Here is an 18,526-nt window from a genome sequence, read left to right on the forward strand (position 1 = left end):
CAAATGAAAACCGTGCATTTCTAAGACACCGTGTAAACCAATTTCGACCAATAGGAAAATTTCATTTTTTTCTAATTAAATTTAATCAATAAGGGTATTTCAGACATTTACACTATTTTCTATTAAATATGGAAGTTATTAATAAATCTTAATTAAGGAAACGTAATAAAGGAAATTGTATAAATGATAACATTTAAATATATAATTATATTATAATATTAAAATTTTGAATTTGATATATTGTTATGAGATTGAATTTGCAAACGGATCTTAAAGATTGAATTGCATTATGGAATGAAATCGTAAATTATGGTTCAAACTAAAAAAATAATGTTAATGAAACAGGTTTCATGAAGGTGAAACTGGTTCATGTTGTAACTTGTAATTGATTCATGAGTAATATGAATTCGTTTCATGGTGAACCACGTTTCAGTGATGGTGTAATTGATCCGTTTAGTAGAAAAAATGGAACATGAAACAGGTGTATAATTTATTTGGTTCGTCATGAAATAATTACATGATGAAATGGGTACATGATGAATCTGCTTCGGGATCTTGAAGATTATAATCTGCTCCAGAATCTTGAAGATTGTAAGGATTAAAGAAAAGAATGCATCAAATCATGAGTGAAATAAAAAAAATTAATTTACATGAAACATGTTTCATAAAGGTGAAACTGGGTCATGTTGTAATTGATTCATGAGTAATATGAAATCATTTCATGGTGAACCATGTTTCAGTGATGGTGTAGTTGATCCGTTTAGTAGAAAAAATGGAACATGAAACGGGTGCATAATTTATTTGGTTAATCATGAAATAATTGCATGATGAAACGGGTACATGATGAATCTGCTTCGGAATCTTAAAGATTGTAATCTGCTCCAGAATCTTGAAGATTGTAAGGAGTAAAGGAAAGAATGCATCAAATCATGAGGGAAATAAAAAAATTAATTTACATGAAACAAGTTTCATGAAGGTGAAACTGGTTCATGGCGTAATTGAACAATGAGTGGTGAACTGCTTTCATGGTGAAACCCGTTTCAGTGATGGTGTAGGTGATCCATTCAGTAGATGAAATGAAAAATGAAACGGGTGCATAATGTAGGCGGTTCGTCATGAAATAATTGTAAGATGAAAAATAAATTAGTTTCATTAATAATAATAAATGTTAACGTAAAAATAATAGATTATTTTACAAAAAATAGATTAGTCTAATTAATAATATGATATACATGATATGGTTTCCTTGAATAAATGAATATTTGGTTTTACCCTTTTGCCCTTATCGGTATTATAAAATGTATTTTCAATTTTTTTATTTTTAATTTTCTTAAATAACCTTAATTAATCTTAACCATTAATCAAGAAAATGGATAGGTGAGATTGGTTTACACGATTTACACAAATGGAGGCGGTTTTTATTTGATCGTTCCTATATGTATATGTATATGTATATGTATATGTATATGTATATGTATATGTATAGAGGAGCGATCAAATGAAAACCGCCTTCATTTGTGTAAACCATGTAAACCAATCTCATCCATCCATTTTCTTGATCAATTGTCAAGATTAGTTTAGGTTATATTAGGAAATTAAAAAAAAATAAATAAATAAAAATTTATTTTATAATCCCAATAAGGGCAAAATGGTAACTTTGGTAATGGTTTTATTAATGACAGCCATATTATATATATCGTAATATTAATGAAACAAAATCATTTGTAAAATAATATATTAATTTTATGTTCAAATATAAAATTAAATTCATCATTAAAAATAGATCAACAATAAAAATAAAACGCACTATAATCAATTTAAAATAATGAAACCTTTTGAATAATAATAATAATAAATTATTACTACATTTCATGAACGAAATGGTTTCACAGTTTCATCAATACACAAATCAACGTAATGCTAAATGAGACATTTATCATTTTCATGTTATTGGTAGATGGATCCGTTTCATTTTGATAATGAAATTGTTTCATTGTTCACTAATTAAACAAAATTTTCACTTTCTTAAATCACCCATTTCATCGGCCAGCATGGTTTGATGAGTCATTTGTCATTTCACGTTATTGATAATGAAATTGCTTCACTTTTTGCTAATTACACATGTTTTTCTTATTTTTTTTGAAATGGTTTCACTTCTTTCACGCACTCATTTCATCATGCACCCATTTCATAATCATTTTCACTTACTCCATACACCAATTTCACCATGTATGAAACCGGTTTCCTGAATGATTTCATGGATTTATTAATCTAATAACTTACGATTTTCATGAATCTTGGCAATAATAAACCGAGACACAATATAAGAAAATCCAATTTATAATATTATAATTTAATTAACTATTTAAATGTTACCATTTATAAAATTTCCTTTATTATGTTACCTTAATTAAGATTTATTAATAACTTTCATATTTAATAGAAAACAATGCAAATGACCAATATACCCTTATTGATTAAATTTAATTAGAAAAAAATGAAAATTTTCATTTAGTCAAAATTAGTTTACACAGTTTCTAAGAATTGCACGGTTTTCATTTAAACGTGTCTCTCTCTCTCTCTCTCTCTCTCTCTCTCTCTCTATATATATATATATATATATATATATATATATATATGTATGCATATCTAGTCATGAACCATCGTCACCTCAGAAACATACAAACCAACGACACCTAATAAGCCAATACGCTCTTTGACTTTCTTTCTAGGATAGATATCCAACAAAAACCAACCATTTTATATTTTTCACAAATTTTTACTAAAGGTTACCTTCACAATATTTGCTGTGAATTTTCAAGTGAAAAAAAGTGGCCGCGTTTCATGAAAATAGGTTGGTGTCACGTGATCCATGTCTATATATATACATATGTATATATCATGTCGTATAAATCATTCAGGGATGATTTCAAATCCAAGGGTTAATCGTACTCTGACAAGTTTATGTAAGACAGAGTTTGGTTTTTTTGGGGTGATAGTGGGAAACTTGACAGATAAGTCAACGTTTGTTTAACAAACGTTTACCAGATAATAATTATTTTAAAGGGTAGCATTCGCGGTCTTCAAAATTGATCATTGGTAGCATTTACCAAGTAAGGGACCTTTTCCTCACCTACCGGTTAAGATTTTCAGTCTTTATCATGTCCACTAGTAAAAAAAAAGTGACCATCGACAAGCATTTATCTGGCAAGAATTCAGTAAGATCCACTTTTTTGAAGTGATTACTGGATAATTTAAAAAACAATGGTGAGATTCTTTAATTTTGGGCATGACACATCAAACGAAAGCAATAAATAGCGGTGAGAAGCTTCATTTATGAGTATATGATGTATAATTGGGTTGGGTCCACGATGCAGCCTGTGCATACGATGTTCCTTCGTATTCATCTGCCAATTGTGGGACCCTTATCAATTCCAAACCCATAACCCACTCATGTCGTGGCTGTCTTTTTAACAAAACCAAATCCAACCCTAAACGGACTTGATATTTGTGGTCATTAGTCACATTGGAAACTCAAAAGAATGGTGGCTTGTCGACTATATTTGGCTTTTTGGTCCTTCTACTCAATATATAATATATTGGATTAAGTTGCAAGTGCAAAAATGGTACCAACTCTCATGTGGTTATAGGTCTTGTAATAGAATAGGAGTACTAAAAAAATAAATTTGTTAAGAAAATACAAAACTACCCCTATAATTAAAAACACTGAAAATTATAACCAAAAGAAATGAAGTTACGTGATTGGTCAAGACGAGTTAACAAAGTAATATTATTTAGGAGGTTAACAAATGATTGGTCATATATATAGGGTTGGGTTCTGGTAAGAAGGGATATCCACCCTTTGATGCACATTAGAACTCTAGATGTTATCTTTGATTTTGAATTTCTAATATAACTGGTCTCAAACTTTATTAGTTAACGGTTATAACCATTACATAGTTATATTTTAACCGTAGCCCTGTTTTAACGGGGCTCAAATAGGGTCCTATATTAACGTTGATAAAAGACATTTTCTCTTAAGTCAACTTGTTTAAGTCTGATTGCTACAGACTTGTCCCACATCTCTGTAGTCTTCTTTTCCAAATGGACACCATGCAAAGCTTCTAGCTTGCCTATACAGAGCTCTGAAGAGTCTCACTTCAGAGTAATTTCAAGAGTAAAAGTCTTGTAATAAACTTATCTACACTTTGAAGATAAGTCTTTAAGACTTAGACTTGGTATTGTAAGCCAGAGCCCATCTAGTTGGTCTAGCTTCTGGATGTCTTTGCTTCTGGTTGTTATTTGAACCTTGAAAAAATATCCAATCTATCATAAGAAACTAGAGGGGTTGTGGTTAATCTTCATGTTTAACCAGATGATCTTTGGTTGTAATTGAAACTCAAATTCTTTAAGTATTTAACATTTTTTTGACTCAGAATTTGAATACTTAATCCATCATAGCCTCTGGGTCAAAAAAATGTTAAATACTTCAAGAATTTGAATTTCAATTACAACCAGAGACTCTCTAGTTAAACATGAAGGTCAACCACAACCCCTCTAATTCCTTTATGATGAATTGGAATATTTTTCCAAGGTTCAAATAAACAATCAGAAGCAAAGACATCCAGAAACCAAACCAACCAGAGGGGCTCTGGCTTACAATTGGTTGGACCGTAGGTGCGATGATTTACTTCACGCGCGAAGTCTAAGTCTTAAAGACTTATCTTCAAAGTGTAAATAAGTTTATTCCAAGACTTGTACTCTTGAAATTATTCTGAAGTGAAACTCTTCAGACTTCAGAGCACAATATAGGCAAGCCAAAAGCTCTACATGGTGTCCGTTTGAAAAGAAGACTACAGAAATGTGGGACGAGTCTGTAGCAATCAGACTTAAATCAAAGAACTCTGGAATCACATTACCATAAATGTGGGAGAAGTCTGTGTCAATCAGAATTAGGTGGCGGAACTTTGAAATCACATTACAAGTGGTGGAAGAAGTCTGTAGTAATCAGACTTAAATCTGGAAACTCTGAACTAAGATTACCTCAAATGTGGAAGAAGTCTGTAGCAATCAGACTTAAATCTGAAAACTATGGAATCACATTACCAGAGGTGGGAGAAGTCTGTTCTAATCAGACTTATAAGTCTAACCACTATACGAGTAAACTACATCCCGCGTAATAAGGAAATTAGTTAAATCACAATAATTCATACTTATAATAATTCAGTATAATTCTAAACTCTGGAACCACATTACCAGGGATGTGGGAGAAGTCTGTAGCAATAGAACTTAAATTTGAAACTCTGGAATCACATTACCAGAGATGTAGGAGAAGTCTGTACTAATCAGACTTGTAAGTCTGACCACTATACGAGTAAACTACATCCCCCGTAATAAGGAAATCAGTTAAACCACGATAATTCATAATTATAATAATTCAGTATAATTTTAAACTCTGGAACCACATTACCAAAGATGTGGAAGAAGTCTGTAGCAATCAGAATTAAATCTAAAACTCTGGAATCACATCATCAGAAATGTGGGTCAAGTCTATAGCAATGAGACTTAAATTTGAACTCTGGAACGACATTACCAGAGATGTGGGAGAAGTCTGTAGCAATCAGACTTGAATCTGAAAACTCTAGAACCACATTACCAAAGATGTGGGAGAAGTCTGTAGCAATCAGACTTAAATCTGAAAACTCTGGAATCACATTACCAGAGATGTAGGAGAAGTCTGTACCAATCAGACTTATAAGTCTGACCACTATACGAGTAAACTACATCCCACTATACGAGTAAACTACATCCCACGTAATAAGGAAATCAGTTAAACCTCGATAATTCATAATTATAATAATCAAGTATAATTCTAAACTCTAGAACCACATTACCAGAGATGTGGGAGAAGTCTGTAGTAATCAGACTTAAATCTAAAACTCTAAAATCCCATCACCGGAGATGTGGGTCAAGTCTGTAGCAATCAGACTTAAATCTAAAACTCTGGAATCACATCACCAGAGTTGTGGGAGAAGTCTGTACTAATCAGACTTAAAAGTCTGACCACTATACGAGTAAAATACATCCCGCATAGTAAGGAAATTAGTTAAACCACGATATCGGAAAGATAAATGTTTAGAGGGACAGACGTCAATTAAATAGACCTATTTGAACCACCAATGTAAATTGTGTCTAGATACATGTTTAGGCGGAAAATGCTTATAACCGTCGCACAGAAACAAGACACGTGGCTCCTAAGTTACTTTTATTAGGTGTATATAGATATATATATATATATACACACACGAATCTTGTGCCTTAATTCGTGTATGAAATTTCTAGATTATCTCAGTTTTGATTTCATGCAAACCCAAAGCATAATAGGGATGAAATATAGTATTTGGAACCTTTCGATATACGATCCAGAAATTATAATGATAAAAGCAAATTCCAAACGTTTCTAGTCCCCAAATTCCAAACATTTCTAGTCCCCATGCTCTACTTGAGGAGAGGTGTTAATATATATATATATATATCTCACAATATACTCTCCATATTATAAGGATATTCTCTTAATATGATTAGGATAAGTTAGGACTTTATCGATATAGATCCTCTTGACCTCTGTTTTTGATTTGTTTTGATTATTTCCTTTTCTTGTTAGGTCTCCTCTGTTGTACAAATAGGAGATCCTTGAATTATAATGATAAAAGCATAAGTTTTTAGCCCTACAATGATACAAAATGGCATGCTTGATTTGATTACAATTAAGAAATATTGAGAGAACAAGGTGCCAGACTAGGAAGAACCAGCATGTACCCATGTGACTTAGAAGGAGCAACAAAGAACCGAGAGTTCTTAGCTGGATCAATGATGGCACGTGGGATGGACCGCGGAACAGGAAAAGACGACTGAAATGAACAAGATGCACCTGGATGCGACAAGAAGAGGAGGCCGTTGGAGTGAGATGACTATGAGCAACTTTTTGGGCCTGCTGCAAGACCTCATCATGATCCAGAACAGAAGAGAAGGTATAAATTGGGATTCAAGAATCAATGGATATAGATTGGGACAAAATTTTGAACCTTCTACCTTGAAGACAAGGAATAAAAAGGTTAATTGATTAACATAGTATTTAATAACTAATATCCTCTACTCCAAAAAGTATTTTATATATATATATATATATATATATATATATATATATATTGTGTGTGTGTGTGTGTGTGCGCTTATAATATTATAGACAAATAGCAATTATATTATTACAATAATTAGTCAGGGGTTTAGTAGTGAATACATAGCATCCTTGATTTGATTATAAATTATAGTTATAGTTATAATTATGGAATTTTCTGAGAGAACCTAGCTGTCAAAAATATACATGTAATTGTGTACTTCTTAGATGTTGTATCAATGAAATGATCGAAGGGAATGGACTTGAATTAGTTTATTACATAATAACACCACATAAATGGGAAATATTGCTGAATCTGATGTGATACAAATATAACTACAACTATATAGAAGTGACAACAAAAAGATTATGAAACGACTATATACTTCGGCTATAATAAAAGAATCTTACGTGGTTTGTGTTTGAACCAGCAGCTGGGAGTACTTCAGGGATCAACAGGAAAAACCTTCTCCAGAAATTTGACGAAACGTTTCGAGTAGAACTGGGGATCAGCAACAGATATTGACGCAGAATCATATCGTACTGATTTATATGCATGCTCTACTTTCTTTCTCATGCTGTAGTCCTGTAGTATATCAATTATGCCGAGATATAGAACAACATCATATACCTCGAAAAGTTCTACATCTGCTGAACCTAAAACGTCCTCTGAAACCTTGCGGTTTGCCTGAGCTGGCATGTTCACGCCTAACTGCACTCGTAATCTGAAAAATATAATTAAACACAACACGAGATTAGGGAGTTTTATCTTAGGCTAATCTTACTTGGCCTTAACTTATTCTTAATAAGAAGTTCCCCAACAAAAAACTCCACTATCAAAATTTGAATATAATCAATCCACTAATGGTACTATCACTGTTGCAAAATAAAATCGCATTTTGGCAAGAGTCAGAAGGGTCATTTTCTTGATCAAGAAGTAGTTTATGACACATTTGAGTTTTGACGAGAAATCCCACAAGCATTTGTACTTATGAGGAGAGAGTACTTGTTTAAAGTTCCAATTCATTTGTTTATGCATTCAGCGCACGATTCTCTCTTGAATTCAGAGGCACTGTCGTTCAACACTAATTGAACAGCCCTTCAAACTAAGAAGAATCCTTACAATCACTAGAGGCTGGCCTAGGAAGTTCGGTGGCAGATGAGTACCATGTCTTCTTCAAACTCATGCTGATTTTTTCCCCACCCTATGTAAGGTTTCATAAAATAGCACAGCTTTTGGTGTTCTATTATTACCTTCAGATAAAGAGCCAATCCTAACTACAGTTGCAACTGGAAAGTCAAGGCCATGTGACCTAGCACGAATGTAGAAGGATTTTGGAGTATCAAATCTCTAGAGCTCTATTTTGTCACAACTGTCCAATTTTCATCAGGGGCATTAGCTTTTTTGTAGTTAGCTGAAATCTTCACAAAATTCTGTAGGTATTTCTAACTAGGAAGAGATGATAGTTGTTGGAAATGTTACATACTAGTTAAATTATTAAGCAAATGCACACGTATCCGTAGAAGTTTGTCAATCTTTATGAAACAGTAATGGTTCCGTTGCAGGCTAAAAGCTTGATGAATGTTAGCAATACCTAGTAAAACTAGGGTTCATCTTTCTAGTAACTTCTACATAGTTTCCAAAGACAGTATCCTAGCGTAATATATATACATACACGTTTCATCTCAATAAAAACAGAAATTTTGATTACCTTTTGTACAATGAAAAAGCAAATAAGGCTAGATTAAATACCTTGCAGTACCAGGAAGAAGGAGATCCACTTCCTTGTCGCCTATAGAAAATGCTCTCAAAGTATTTCCTCTTATGTGTGGACCTGGTGCAGTATTGACAGAACTGGGTTCATGTGTCACTAGAAGAAGACCCTTTGGAGGAATGGAGAGGTCCCCTGAGCTTGATGTTGGACCTGAAGGAAGCAGAAGAGGGTTGTAAAAAATCAAAAGCTAGAACATGTTTATGGGGAAAAAAAGACAAAATGATGTGCGAATGAATCAGTGGCATTCCATGCTACAAGAAGTGCAAGCAACATGAAACACATTTCCAGGTACCATGACTGCAATTACTTTGGACTAAATGATAAAAAAGTAACTCGAGTTCTACCATGTCATGAATAAATCCAAAGCAACTCCAATGATGCTTTTAGTAGTTCTCAGAATTCTTTTCATATCAAATTATGCTCAATCTATTTCACAAGTAACTGCTTTCAATGTTGCAGATAGTTCACAAAAATGACCACACCCGTGTTTAGTAGGTGCCTGCATATTAATTAATATTTCAAACACATAAACTGGGATCAAACAACATTCTTTTTTCAATGTTTAAATCTATACCTCCCAATTTTTTTAAATATATGATCCCTCCATCAAGAAATTAGAGAAATAATTCTGCTTCAGTAGTCATATGATTCAACTCAATAAACTTGTAATAAAAAACCATCAACGCAGAGATTTGGGAGAAAGAAAGAACAAAAGAGAGTACCATGTTAAATCATCCAGAAAAGACATCCAATAACAGGGCTTTTCTTCTTTAAAACGAAAATTTTATTTTGAATATAAAATATGTTCGTCCCACAGTAATGTGGAACAGAGACACTACAATTTTAGGGCATGTAGACACACAGGGACACAGATGGTATTATGAATATAAATAGTATCCATATTCAAACTATGGATTAATATGAATATGGAATATCTCAATCTAAGAATTATATTCTTTTGAGCAGATATTGTTTGCCTGGGAGGGGAAAGTGTGACCTGATTTATCAAACTCCTATAAAAAAATGGGGCATGAAACTGGTTGCAGGCCAAAGACATTAATCAACTAGTTTGTCAGTCCCACATATCTAGGCCGAGGTCTTGACCTGGATGCCCACCGAATCACGTTAATAAACTAATATGACTGGAAAGGATGTTAACAAGGAGCTTCTTTTGTGTTTTTAAAATGAGGTGAGCCCACATGAAATCAACTTCTAAATGGCTCTTGCTTGTCCAATGGGAACATTCTCTGCTGTTGCAATATACAACTTAATTTCATACAACACTGCATCCTCAAAAACAACAAAAAAAACACCGACATAAAGTCATGAACCTGAGATTCTGAGATTGTTGTGGTAATGTCAAATGTTAATAACATTTAATGTATCACATATCAGAGAGATAACTTAACCTGCTAAAACACACTCTTCAACTAGTGAATAGAAGAAAACAAATAATTATAACTTAATAGGAACAGACATTACCATCATCAACAGGTGTACTGGACATGAGCATTGTATCTGGTGGTTCCAAGAGAGCCTTCAAATGCTCAGGAGCTCTAAAATGTAATCCGAGAAGAAGGCTATAATCTATAATCTGCTGAGATTCTAAAAACAAGCAGTCTAGATGGATCTGTCTGCAAAAGAGGTTGGAAGAAAATTACGTTTATGTTGCTGCATAAACCATAATTTTGAATTGGTAAAAACAATCTGGGAAAAAATGAGCCAAAGAGAAAAGGCATAAACAGTGGTACAATGATAACCATGCAACATTCTTCTTTTTAGGTAGCCAGTGGTGTTAAGGGCGTACTCTGACATGTGATATTTATAGTGAAGAAACATATTTTTGTTTCACCACCCCGCTCTGATTTAATCATCCATGTGACGTTCGGCTAACATAATAGGTCTGATGAATAGGACATTTGACAAGTTGTATATATCTAGTAAATTATATCGGGTGTCTTTTACACTAGTTTCCTTGCTGGAAGTTAAACAATTTGAAGCTTTCCTAAAAGTTCTTTTTTGTTCAAATTACCCTCTCAATGCCCAAAAGTAGTTCTATTTTAATCTTACATACACTTGTAACATCGACCAATAAACACTACACCAGCATGTAGCACCACATCAATTTGACCTTGACTGGGCATTCATTGCAATGGATGAAGATTTTCTTCCTACACATAAAAAGTACACAAAATAATCAAAGGGTCGTTGGCCCAGCGGTAGAGCCCAACCTTCCTGGAGGTCTAGGGTTCAAGACCTCACCAAAGTGAGTAGTGTGTATTAGTTTTGCCATATATAGTATTATATACTTCCAAAAAAACTACACAAAATAGTAGAAATAAAAATGCATAACAATTTCCTAGAGTCTTATGATTACAAGAGTGGGTTATCATTACTGTTCTGTGAGTCATCATGACTCGCAACTACCAAATAAAGACTTACTTGAAAAGTGCTTCACGCAATGACTTGTCCATATGGAAATCATATGCGAGATCAAGGTCTTTTAATGTGGTACCCTCATCTATAGCATCCTTATTTGTGAATCTTCCTTGATAAGAACCCTTCAAATCATAACGCCGATGGATCCGTAGTTCTGTTTTAAACATATTTCCCATGACTATAAACCGTACCTGGAAATGAGATTAAACAAAACAAAATGTGTTAACCATGTTAATCTAAGAAAACTAGAATACATCAATCGGAGGATAGATACCTTCTTGCCACCTCTCAGTGTTATCTCATGGAGGCCAAAGAATTTGGTGATCAGAGTGTTGTCATAGTCGTTCACATGATCGTAATAGCTAGGAAGCATCTTGAGTAGAACCTAGAAAATATCGTAAGACAAGATCAACACTCGTCGTTTTGCATTTCAAAACAAGATGCACAACTCTACAGCAGATCATCTAGGTAAAATGCAGTCTGAATGTTCACCGCAATGACAGAGGAAGGCATTAGTTTAGAATTCAATATGCAGAAACATAGACACATACAATGAGAAGATAAATAGTACCCTTCAAAGAAGTTCTATCAATAACAGTAAGCATCATAAAAGGTTGCCATTTAATTAAACTGAAAAAAGAAAAAAGCTTCTAGAAGACTATAACACAGATCAAGTAACCCCATCAAACTCTAATAACTCCAACTCATGATTTCATTAATCCAATTTAGTCATTGCAAGCCTAGTAGTTCCAAGTTCCAACTCCTAATCTTGACAACCAAAGTTACAACCAATGTCAACTCTCATCTTCGCTTTATAGCACAGTACACCTATTTAAAAAGCTCTTCTTCTAAAGATTGTTCTTGCACACGGAAATAAAAGCAAAATCCTGAGAATAAAACACATATTCACTCTAAAGAACTCCCTCAAATGTCCTTTTTTTCTAGTGATCTAATTCTTTGAGCAGGCTCTTTAATTGAAAAGCATCCCTACTAAATGTATCCACAACGTAGAGGGCGGATTCTACGGTGCAGGTGATCACCATGATACATACTGTGGATATAGCCAAAACAGTGCCGCTAAGACATACAAAGAGGAACCGACTTCTATGGCTATAGATGTAAATCATTTTATGGCATGCAAGATGACGAATACCAATTATAAAATGTCTATGACGTGCAAAGGGAAGATTAGAAAGAGAAAGATGGAGTCAAAATAAATATGAAGCTAAATTCGAATAGACCAAAACAGAAACAGCAAGTGGGGACGTGAATTCCTCTACCTTATGCTCCCTTACATGGTAACACAAACTGGCCTGAAAACTATTTCAAGTATGATATATGTATCATCTCTAACTAGTGAAAGTTTCGAAACATTAAAATACTGCACCCTGCGCTATTAGCAAATAGCATTATGTTAAAATTAGGGTTTTAATCATGTTCATTTGTTACAATATATATCAAGTGTTCTCTCCCGATAACGAAAGAGCATTCTTTGAGCCCTAGACATATACAAGAATAAATGACGTTAAGATAATGGTGTACATATGTTTCAAAAGTTCATTCAAAAGTTCAAACCTTCAACTCCGATCCTCTTAAAGTCTTGATCACAAATCTGTCATCATGGGACAGATAGAATATGCTGCCACTTTTCCCTGGAGAAGAAAGCTCCCTCAAACCATCATCCCCACATATGGACATCATATACTCGGCAGCATCTAACTTGAACATCTCCCTCAAATTCCTGAAGAGAAGGCCATCACAATCTACCAAGACTACACATACATCAAGATATAACGTAGGCATGGTATATTACATAAACAACTTCCAACAGATATCAGAATAAACTGAAAGGTTCTTGAAGATATGCATTAACATATAGTATAATGAGGAAAGCATAAAATTTTGCTCTAATGGGTTATGGTGCCATATGAAGATGCTGACAATATGCAATTTGATGATGAAGCAGCAGCCAATTAACCCAATTAATGCTGTATAAAGTCAAGAGGTCTAGTAATAATGACCAATGCTAACCACATGATGATTCGCCATATAACAAAAGCAAATCCTCCCTCCAGTGCTATTACATTTGTGCTTCAGATTATGAATCCTATTAATACAATAATGCTGTCACAAATCTATTCTTTATATTTATTCTACCATTGCATATGTAAAATAATAAGAACCAACTTTGGGTTAAGGAGAACATGCTTTAAGCTAATAATCAAGGTTTTGATACCATTCAAAAGACCCGATCACATGTCCTTCAAAGAAAAGAAACCCAACATGTATGCCAGTACCAGCTAAACAGATACCTGAAGACCATAGGACAATAGTCTTTCCAATAGAAGTCAACAGAATAGTGTGGAGGTGTAAATTGTGATCCCTTCCTGGGAAAATACATCCTTATTCTAGCTCGTTCCCCAAAATCTGAAGATCTCACTTCACGCATAGGAACTGGTGTAATTTTGCCAACTGTGTACCTGTGAACTTCAAATGATACAACACATGAGTTGTTGTACCAATTAGAACCACATTCTGGAACAATATTTGATAATGCTGATAAGGAAATAGAATATTGAAATCAGAACTCATAAGCTGACATAAAATAATGGAATCGTCAAAATCAGAGATGAAGACTAGCAAGTGTCAAGACATTGAACATCGGGGACTCTAACTCAACCAAAAGCTATGAGTGCCTAGGATCATATATACCCGTGAGAGGACTAGTACTTCCCTGATGTGGGATCACTAGTCTTAACATATCACTCACATGTAACCCCTTCAAGGCTTACAGATGGACATATTATTGATGTGATGTGAACTATGCATGTGAACTGTTGTTTAGTAGTCTTTGGCCAGATACAAGTACAGATCAGTGTCTACGGTACTGGTGTTATTGGGTACTCTGAAGATATTCACAATCACCCTCTTGTAGAAGATACACGAATAGCATCATGATGCAGTTCTGTATGTGATCTCTGTCATAGTAATAGGCTTAAATTATAGGCTTAGAGAATTTAGCTGAAGTGAAGACTTGCAACATGTGATTTAAAGGTTACAGTCAAGTGACCAGTGGGTGCAGGTTTAGTATTTAGATGGTTTATTAGGGTTTCATCATTATATGCTAAGTACCCGCACAAAGCAAAAGTTAAAAGATTTGCTGGTACTGGCTAGTAATAGTTGTTAGGTTGCAGCTTCGAGTGGTGTCCTGGTGACTCAGTTTTACTGACATGCATCTATCGTTATAGAAGAATCTGGTATATGAAGTACACAACTCAAGAACAATCTGAAACAAGATCTGGTATTACTAATAGTTTACAGAGAGAAGAGATTCAAGAAATTTTGGTTCGAAAAATGAGCATTTATCCCAGTTAGGTTGAAGTAGCATTATGGATATCCTCTAGATGTAAATTATGGGGTTGACAGTATGTATGTATGTATGTAGGAAATTGTGCTGTGGATATAGCCGAAGGCAGAAGGCCATATGTATGATAAACATCCAATCCGATGTGTGTGTGCATGTGTTGTCTTCACTACAGCTGTCCTCGTGTTGTCTTCTTGACATTTTATTGTATACAATCTGCTGCTTCCATCAAGTATTTTAGTACCCAAAAAACTGAACCAGAGTCAAGTGATCAGAGAAGGAATGGCATTCAGTTTAGTTCATTTACCTGATACCTAGTTGCAGATTAAGCATCAGAAAGTAGCTTTTATGGCCTTCATAAATATCCACACATGATCTCTTTTTCACATCATTTGCTTGACGTTTGCTTTGCTGTTTGCCTTTGGATGGTACTCCTGCATTTTTCTTGATCCGTTCTTTCATTAAAACACCTTGCATGTACTCCCTTTCCCAGACCTCACTACTATCATCATCTAGGTCACTTTCCCCTTCATCCGAGATATGAGATAACATGTTTGTATTCTCAGAAGTAGAGAACTCTATAGCAGAATTCGCAATGGTATAATCTTCTTCCGGCGGTAATCTCATGCTTAATATTCGACCTGACTCTCTAAAAAATCCATTAAACGAAATTTTTTGAGAATAATTTCGACTAACATTCCGTTCCAAATCCCTGAACCTCTCAGACCTACCAGAAGAACTATGAGATATCAGGCTTTTCTTTTTGTCAAACTTTTTAAGAGGTGGACACTTACTTCCTGCAGGATAAAATGTGCCCTGTCCATCCTTGAGTCCCTTGGTCCATGTCCCAAAATAATAACTGCCATCTGCAAACCTGTAAACACCTGACCCATGTCTATAGCCATTTAACCAAAAACCATCAAACAGGTCACCATTCATCCATTTCATCACACCTCTACCACACATTGTTCCAGCTTTCCAGTTCCCAATATACATGTTGCCATTACTCCAAGCATACTTACCACTGCCTTCATGCACTCCGTCTTTCCAACAACCATCATAAACATCAGAGGTGCTATACTGCTTTCTTCCAAGCCCGTTCTGAATATTCAGCCTCCAAGAGCCATTGTATACAGATCCATCAGGATTTGTCAATGTGCCAATACCATGAAGATATCCCCCAGAAAAATCACCCACATAACTTGTTCCAGATGACCAAGAGATCTGCCCTCTACCAGTCATTTTTCCGTCTTCCCAATTACCATCATAAACTGTACCATCGGACCATGTGTATCTACCCATGCCGTGGGGAATTTTTCCCTTGACATTACCAAAGTAAACATCTCCCTGTAAATTTATCTCCTCACTCATCCTGAAACGATGAGGGATACAAACCATCATAAGATTGTGAAATACGATCAGCAGATGTCATTTCAGGCTCAACAACAAATTCTCAAATAAAAACCAAAGATATCGTGCATGTGTCTATAAAATAACTCAGACCTGTCCCCATATTTAACTGATATTGCAGTCCTAAATATTAGATTTGAGACATGTTTTCAGTAGATGGCAATAGAGTTATAAAATAGAAGAGATGCTTGAATAAATTCGTGCAAGGATCTAAGGGACGGTCGATTCATAATTTGCCACTATATTCAAAATCACTTAGCATTTGTACCCAACAGAAATTTCCTCTTTCACTCGTTATGCACCTTGCTTTCTTTCTAAAATCTCTTACATTTTACTTAAAAATTTGATCTAAAATTTTAACTACCTAGAAATACAGTTTGACTTATGCAGTAGATACATCACGTGGTTTCTGACAATTGGTTAATATATCTCAAGCTTAAATATCAGGTCATTACGATGTTAAAATTATGAGTAAACGTATACCCAAGTGTGTAGGATGAACAAGTTAAATCGCTTCTCCTAAGCATATCATGAACTCGTAACTAGTTTCTAAAACCTAGTAAATAAGACTTCCTGCTCATGCATCAATTTGCTATAAATTCCATTCATCTGAATGCAGCATGCCACCTCCATTCAAAACTGTTTATGGACCCCAAGGAGAAGGTATGTATACTACTAATGCCAAAATATTAGAACTTGCAAAGAAGATACACCTGAACTTTATAACAATCTTTTTGGTTATCAGTCGCTTCTTTTTAACTTAAGGTCCAGCGACACCATTGATTTCTGCATACACGGTGATGAGCGAAGTTGAATTTTTATATATTAACTTTAAAACTGGATGGAGAACCTTGTTCCAAGAGGCTATACAGTAACAGTACTTTTAGTTTGACTTCATTATTTCTTGGTGTTCTGTAATCCTAGAATAAGTTCTGTGAAATTAATAATTGCAGATACAATCCAAATAAGTGGGAGTTATGTAAGTAATAGTGCATATTCTTTGTTGTTGGTTTTCCCAGGTCTTGTTTCATGATCCTATCTTCTATTTTGAACCTTCCCATTGGCATTTGACATAAACTTCTCTTCCTGGCTTCCTTTATTTATTTTCTTGTCATGACTTTTTTGTATATCTATGACATATTCAGACTTTGGTACAGTCTAGCATCCACATGCTCTTGCACTTTGTATATGAACATAATCATTTTGGCTAATAAGAAAAATAATGGAATTAATAAATTACGATTGTGTAATAAGTAATAAGAAACAGATGTGCACTAAGCAATAGACTGTCCTAATTCTTGGCCTCACTAATCTACGAGTAGATGTAATGTAACTTGTAACTTTTAATTGGTTGATGGTAAAAGGGTTCTCAGAAACGTTTAAGTCTCTAGTATTCAAGATAAGTGAACTACCATCACCAAAAAAATCTGTCCAACAAGCATGAGGAAAGCTCCCACAAGTGTGTGTGTGTGGTGTATCGAGATATAAAGATAGATAGTTGCTTTAGCATAAGTAAAAGTGAAACATTTGCTTTCTGTTCTAGAAGAGTACAACAAGGTAAGCTTAAATAATTTTTAACAGACTAGAGAATGTTTAATAGTAAAAGCACAAGTCGTAAGAATCAACTAACCACTTGAAACTGTGTTTGGACGATACAAATAGATATCGTATAATATCCCAGAGTAATTAATTTTTAATATTTATCTGAATAACAACTGAAATCAAAAACACCTCCTATATCCATGCATCGAACAATGTAATTGTTATTGAATAATAATACCCAATTGACTTTGACTATAGCACGGCCCCCCCTCCAAGACTACTTTAACAGTTCAACCAAAGTAGTTCAATTAATGCCTGAATCCAGACATTTATGCTAAAGTACCAAATCCATATCAACACATTCCTGCAGTAAACAACCAATGGCCGGTAAGGATTTCAACAAACCAGACACGAATACATAAACATCTATACTAATCGACCTCCAATATCGCAACATATTCGAAACCATTCTGTCTAATCCGTCAATCCTGCTTATTTTTGCAGATTTCGAGACAAAGCAAATCAGCAAAACAGTTGCAAAGAAAAAGAAATCAAATCCTAATGTTCTGAAGTCAATGGCCATCCAAATTCACGAATAATGACAAGAAACCATGGAAGAGCTCACCTGTTACAAAATCAAATCAAATCAAATCTAGGCTAATTTCTGCATCAAGCCTGAGTAAATCGAAAAGGAAGAACAAGATCCAGTGGTGAAGTAAAGGAAGAAGCGACCGATTGGAAGTTTTTGACACCTGAGCAATCAGAGAGTCATTTGGGAGCTGAGAAGTTGGTCTTCCGTGTGTGTGTGTGTGTGTGTGT

The 18,526-nt window shown here is 34.5% G+C and overlaps 1 protein-coding gene across 3 annotated transcripts; it reads right to left on the reverse strand.

Moving 5' to 3' along the window:
- Positions 1 to 7,422: 7,422 nt before the first annotated feature.
- Positions 7,423 to 18,526, reverse strand: LOC112516551 (phosphatidylinositol 4-phosphate 5-kinase 8). Of its 3 annotated transcripts, none has more exons than XM_025123646.1 (10): positions 18,333 to 18,519; positions 16,879 to 16,951; positions 15,063 to 16,127; positions 13,704 to 13,871; positions 12,967 to 13,132; positions 11,666 to 11,776; positions 11,395 to 11,582; positions 10,435 to 10,586; positions 8,931 to 9,102; positions 7,623 to 7,902 (listed from the first exon to the last, which is right to left on the reverse strand). In XM_025123646.1, the coding sequence occupies exons 3-10, from the start codon at positions 16,124 to 16,126 to the stop codon at positions 7,623 to 7,625; spliced, it is 2,301 nt and encodes a 766-aa protein (XP_024979414.1). In that variant the 5' UTR covers position 16,127; positions 16,879 to 16,951; positions 18,333 to 18,519. The 3 variants fall into 3 exon arrangements, with proteins under 3 accessions (XP_024979412.1, XP_024979414.1, XP_024979413.1); XM_025123645.1 differs by lacking the exon at positions 16,879 to 16,951 and adding an exon at positions 17,946 to 18,071; XM_025123644.1 differs by lacking the exon at positions 16,879 to 16,951 and having other exon boundaries at positions 7,423 to 7,902; positions 18,333 to 18,526.

Source organism: Cynara cardunculus, assembly GCF_001531365.2.
Source record: "Cynara cardunculus var. scolymus isolate 2C chromosome LG 8, CcrdV1, whole genome shotgun sequence".
Lineage (NCBI taxonomy): Eukaryota > Viridiplantae > Streptophyta > Magnoliopsida > Asterales > Asteraceae > Cynara > Cynara cardunculus.

What these genes read in the sequence shown, in the direction of transcription:
- LOC112516551 (XM_025123644.1), bottom strand. Translation starts at nt 16,126, where the DNA reads ATGAGTGAGGAGATAAATTTACAGGGAGATGTTTACTTTGGTAATGTC. An exon ending in TTGCGTGAAGCACTTTTCAA is followed by an intron (nt 10,587 to 11,394) that starts GTAAGTCTTTAT and finishes CCTCTTTTGCAG; the next exon opens with ACAGATCCATCTAGACTGCT. An exon ending in CTTCTTCCTGGTACTGCAAG is followed by an intron (nt 7,903 to 8,930) that starts GTATTTAATCTA and finishes TATATTTTTCAG; the next exon opens with ATTACGAGTGCAGTTAGGCG.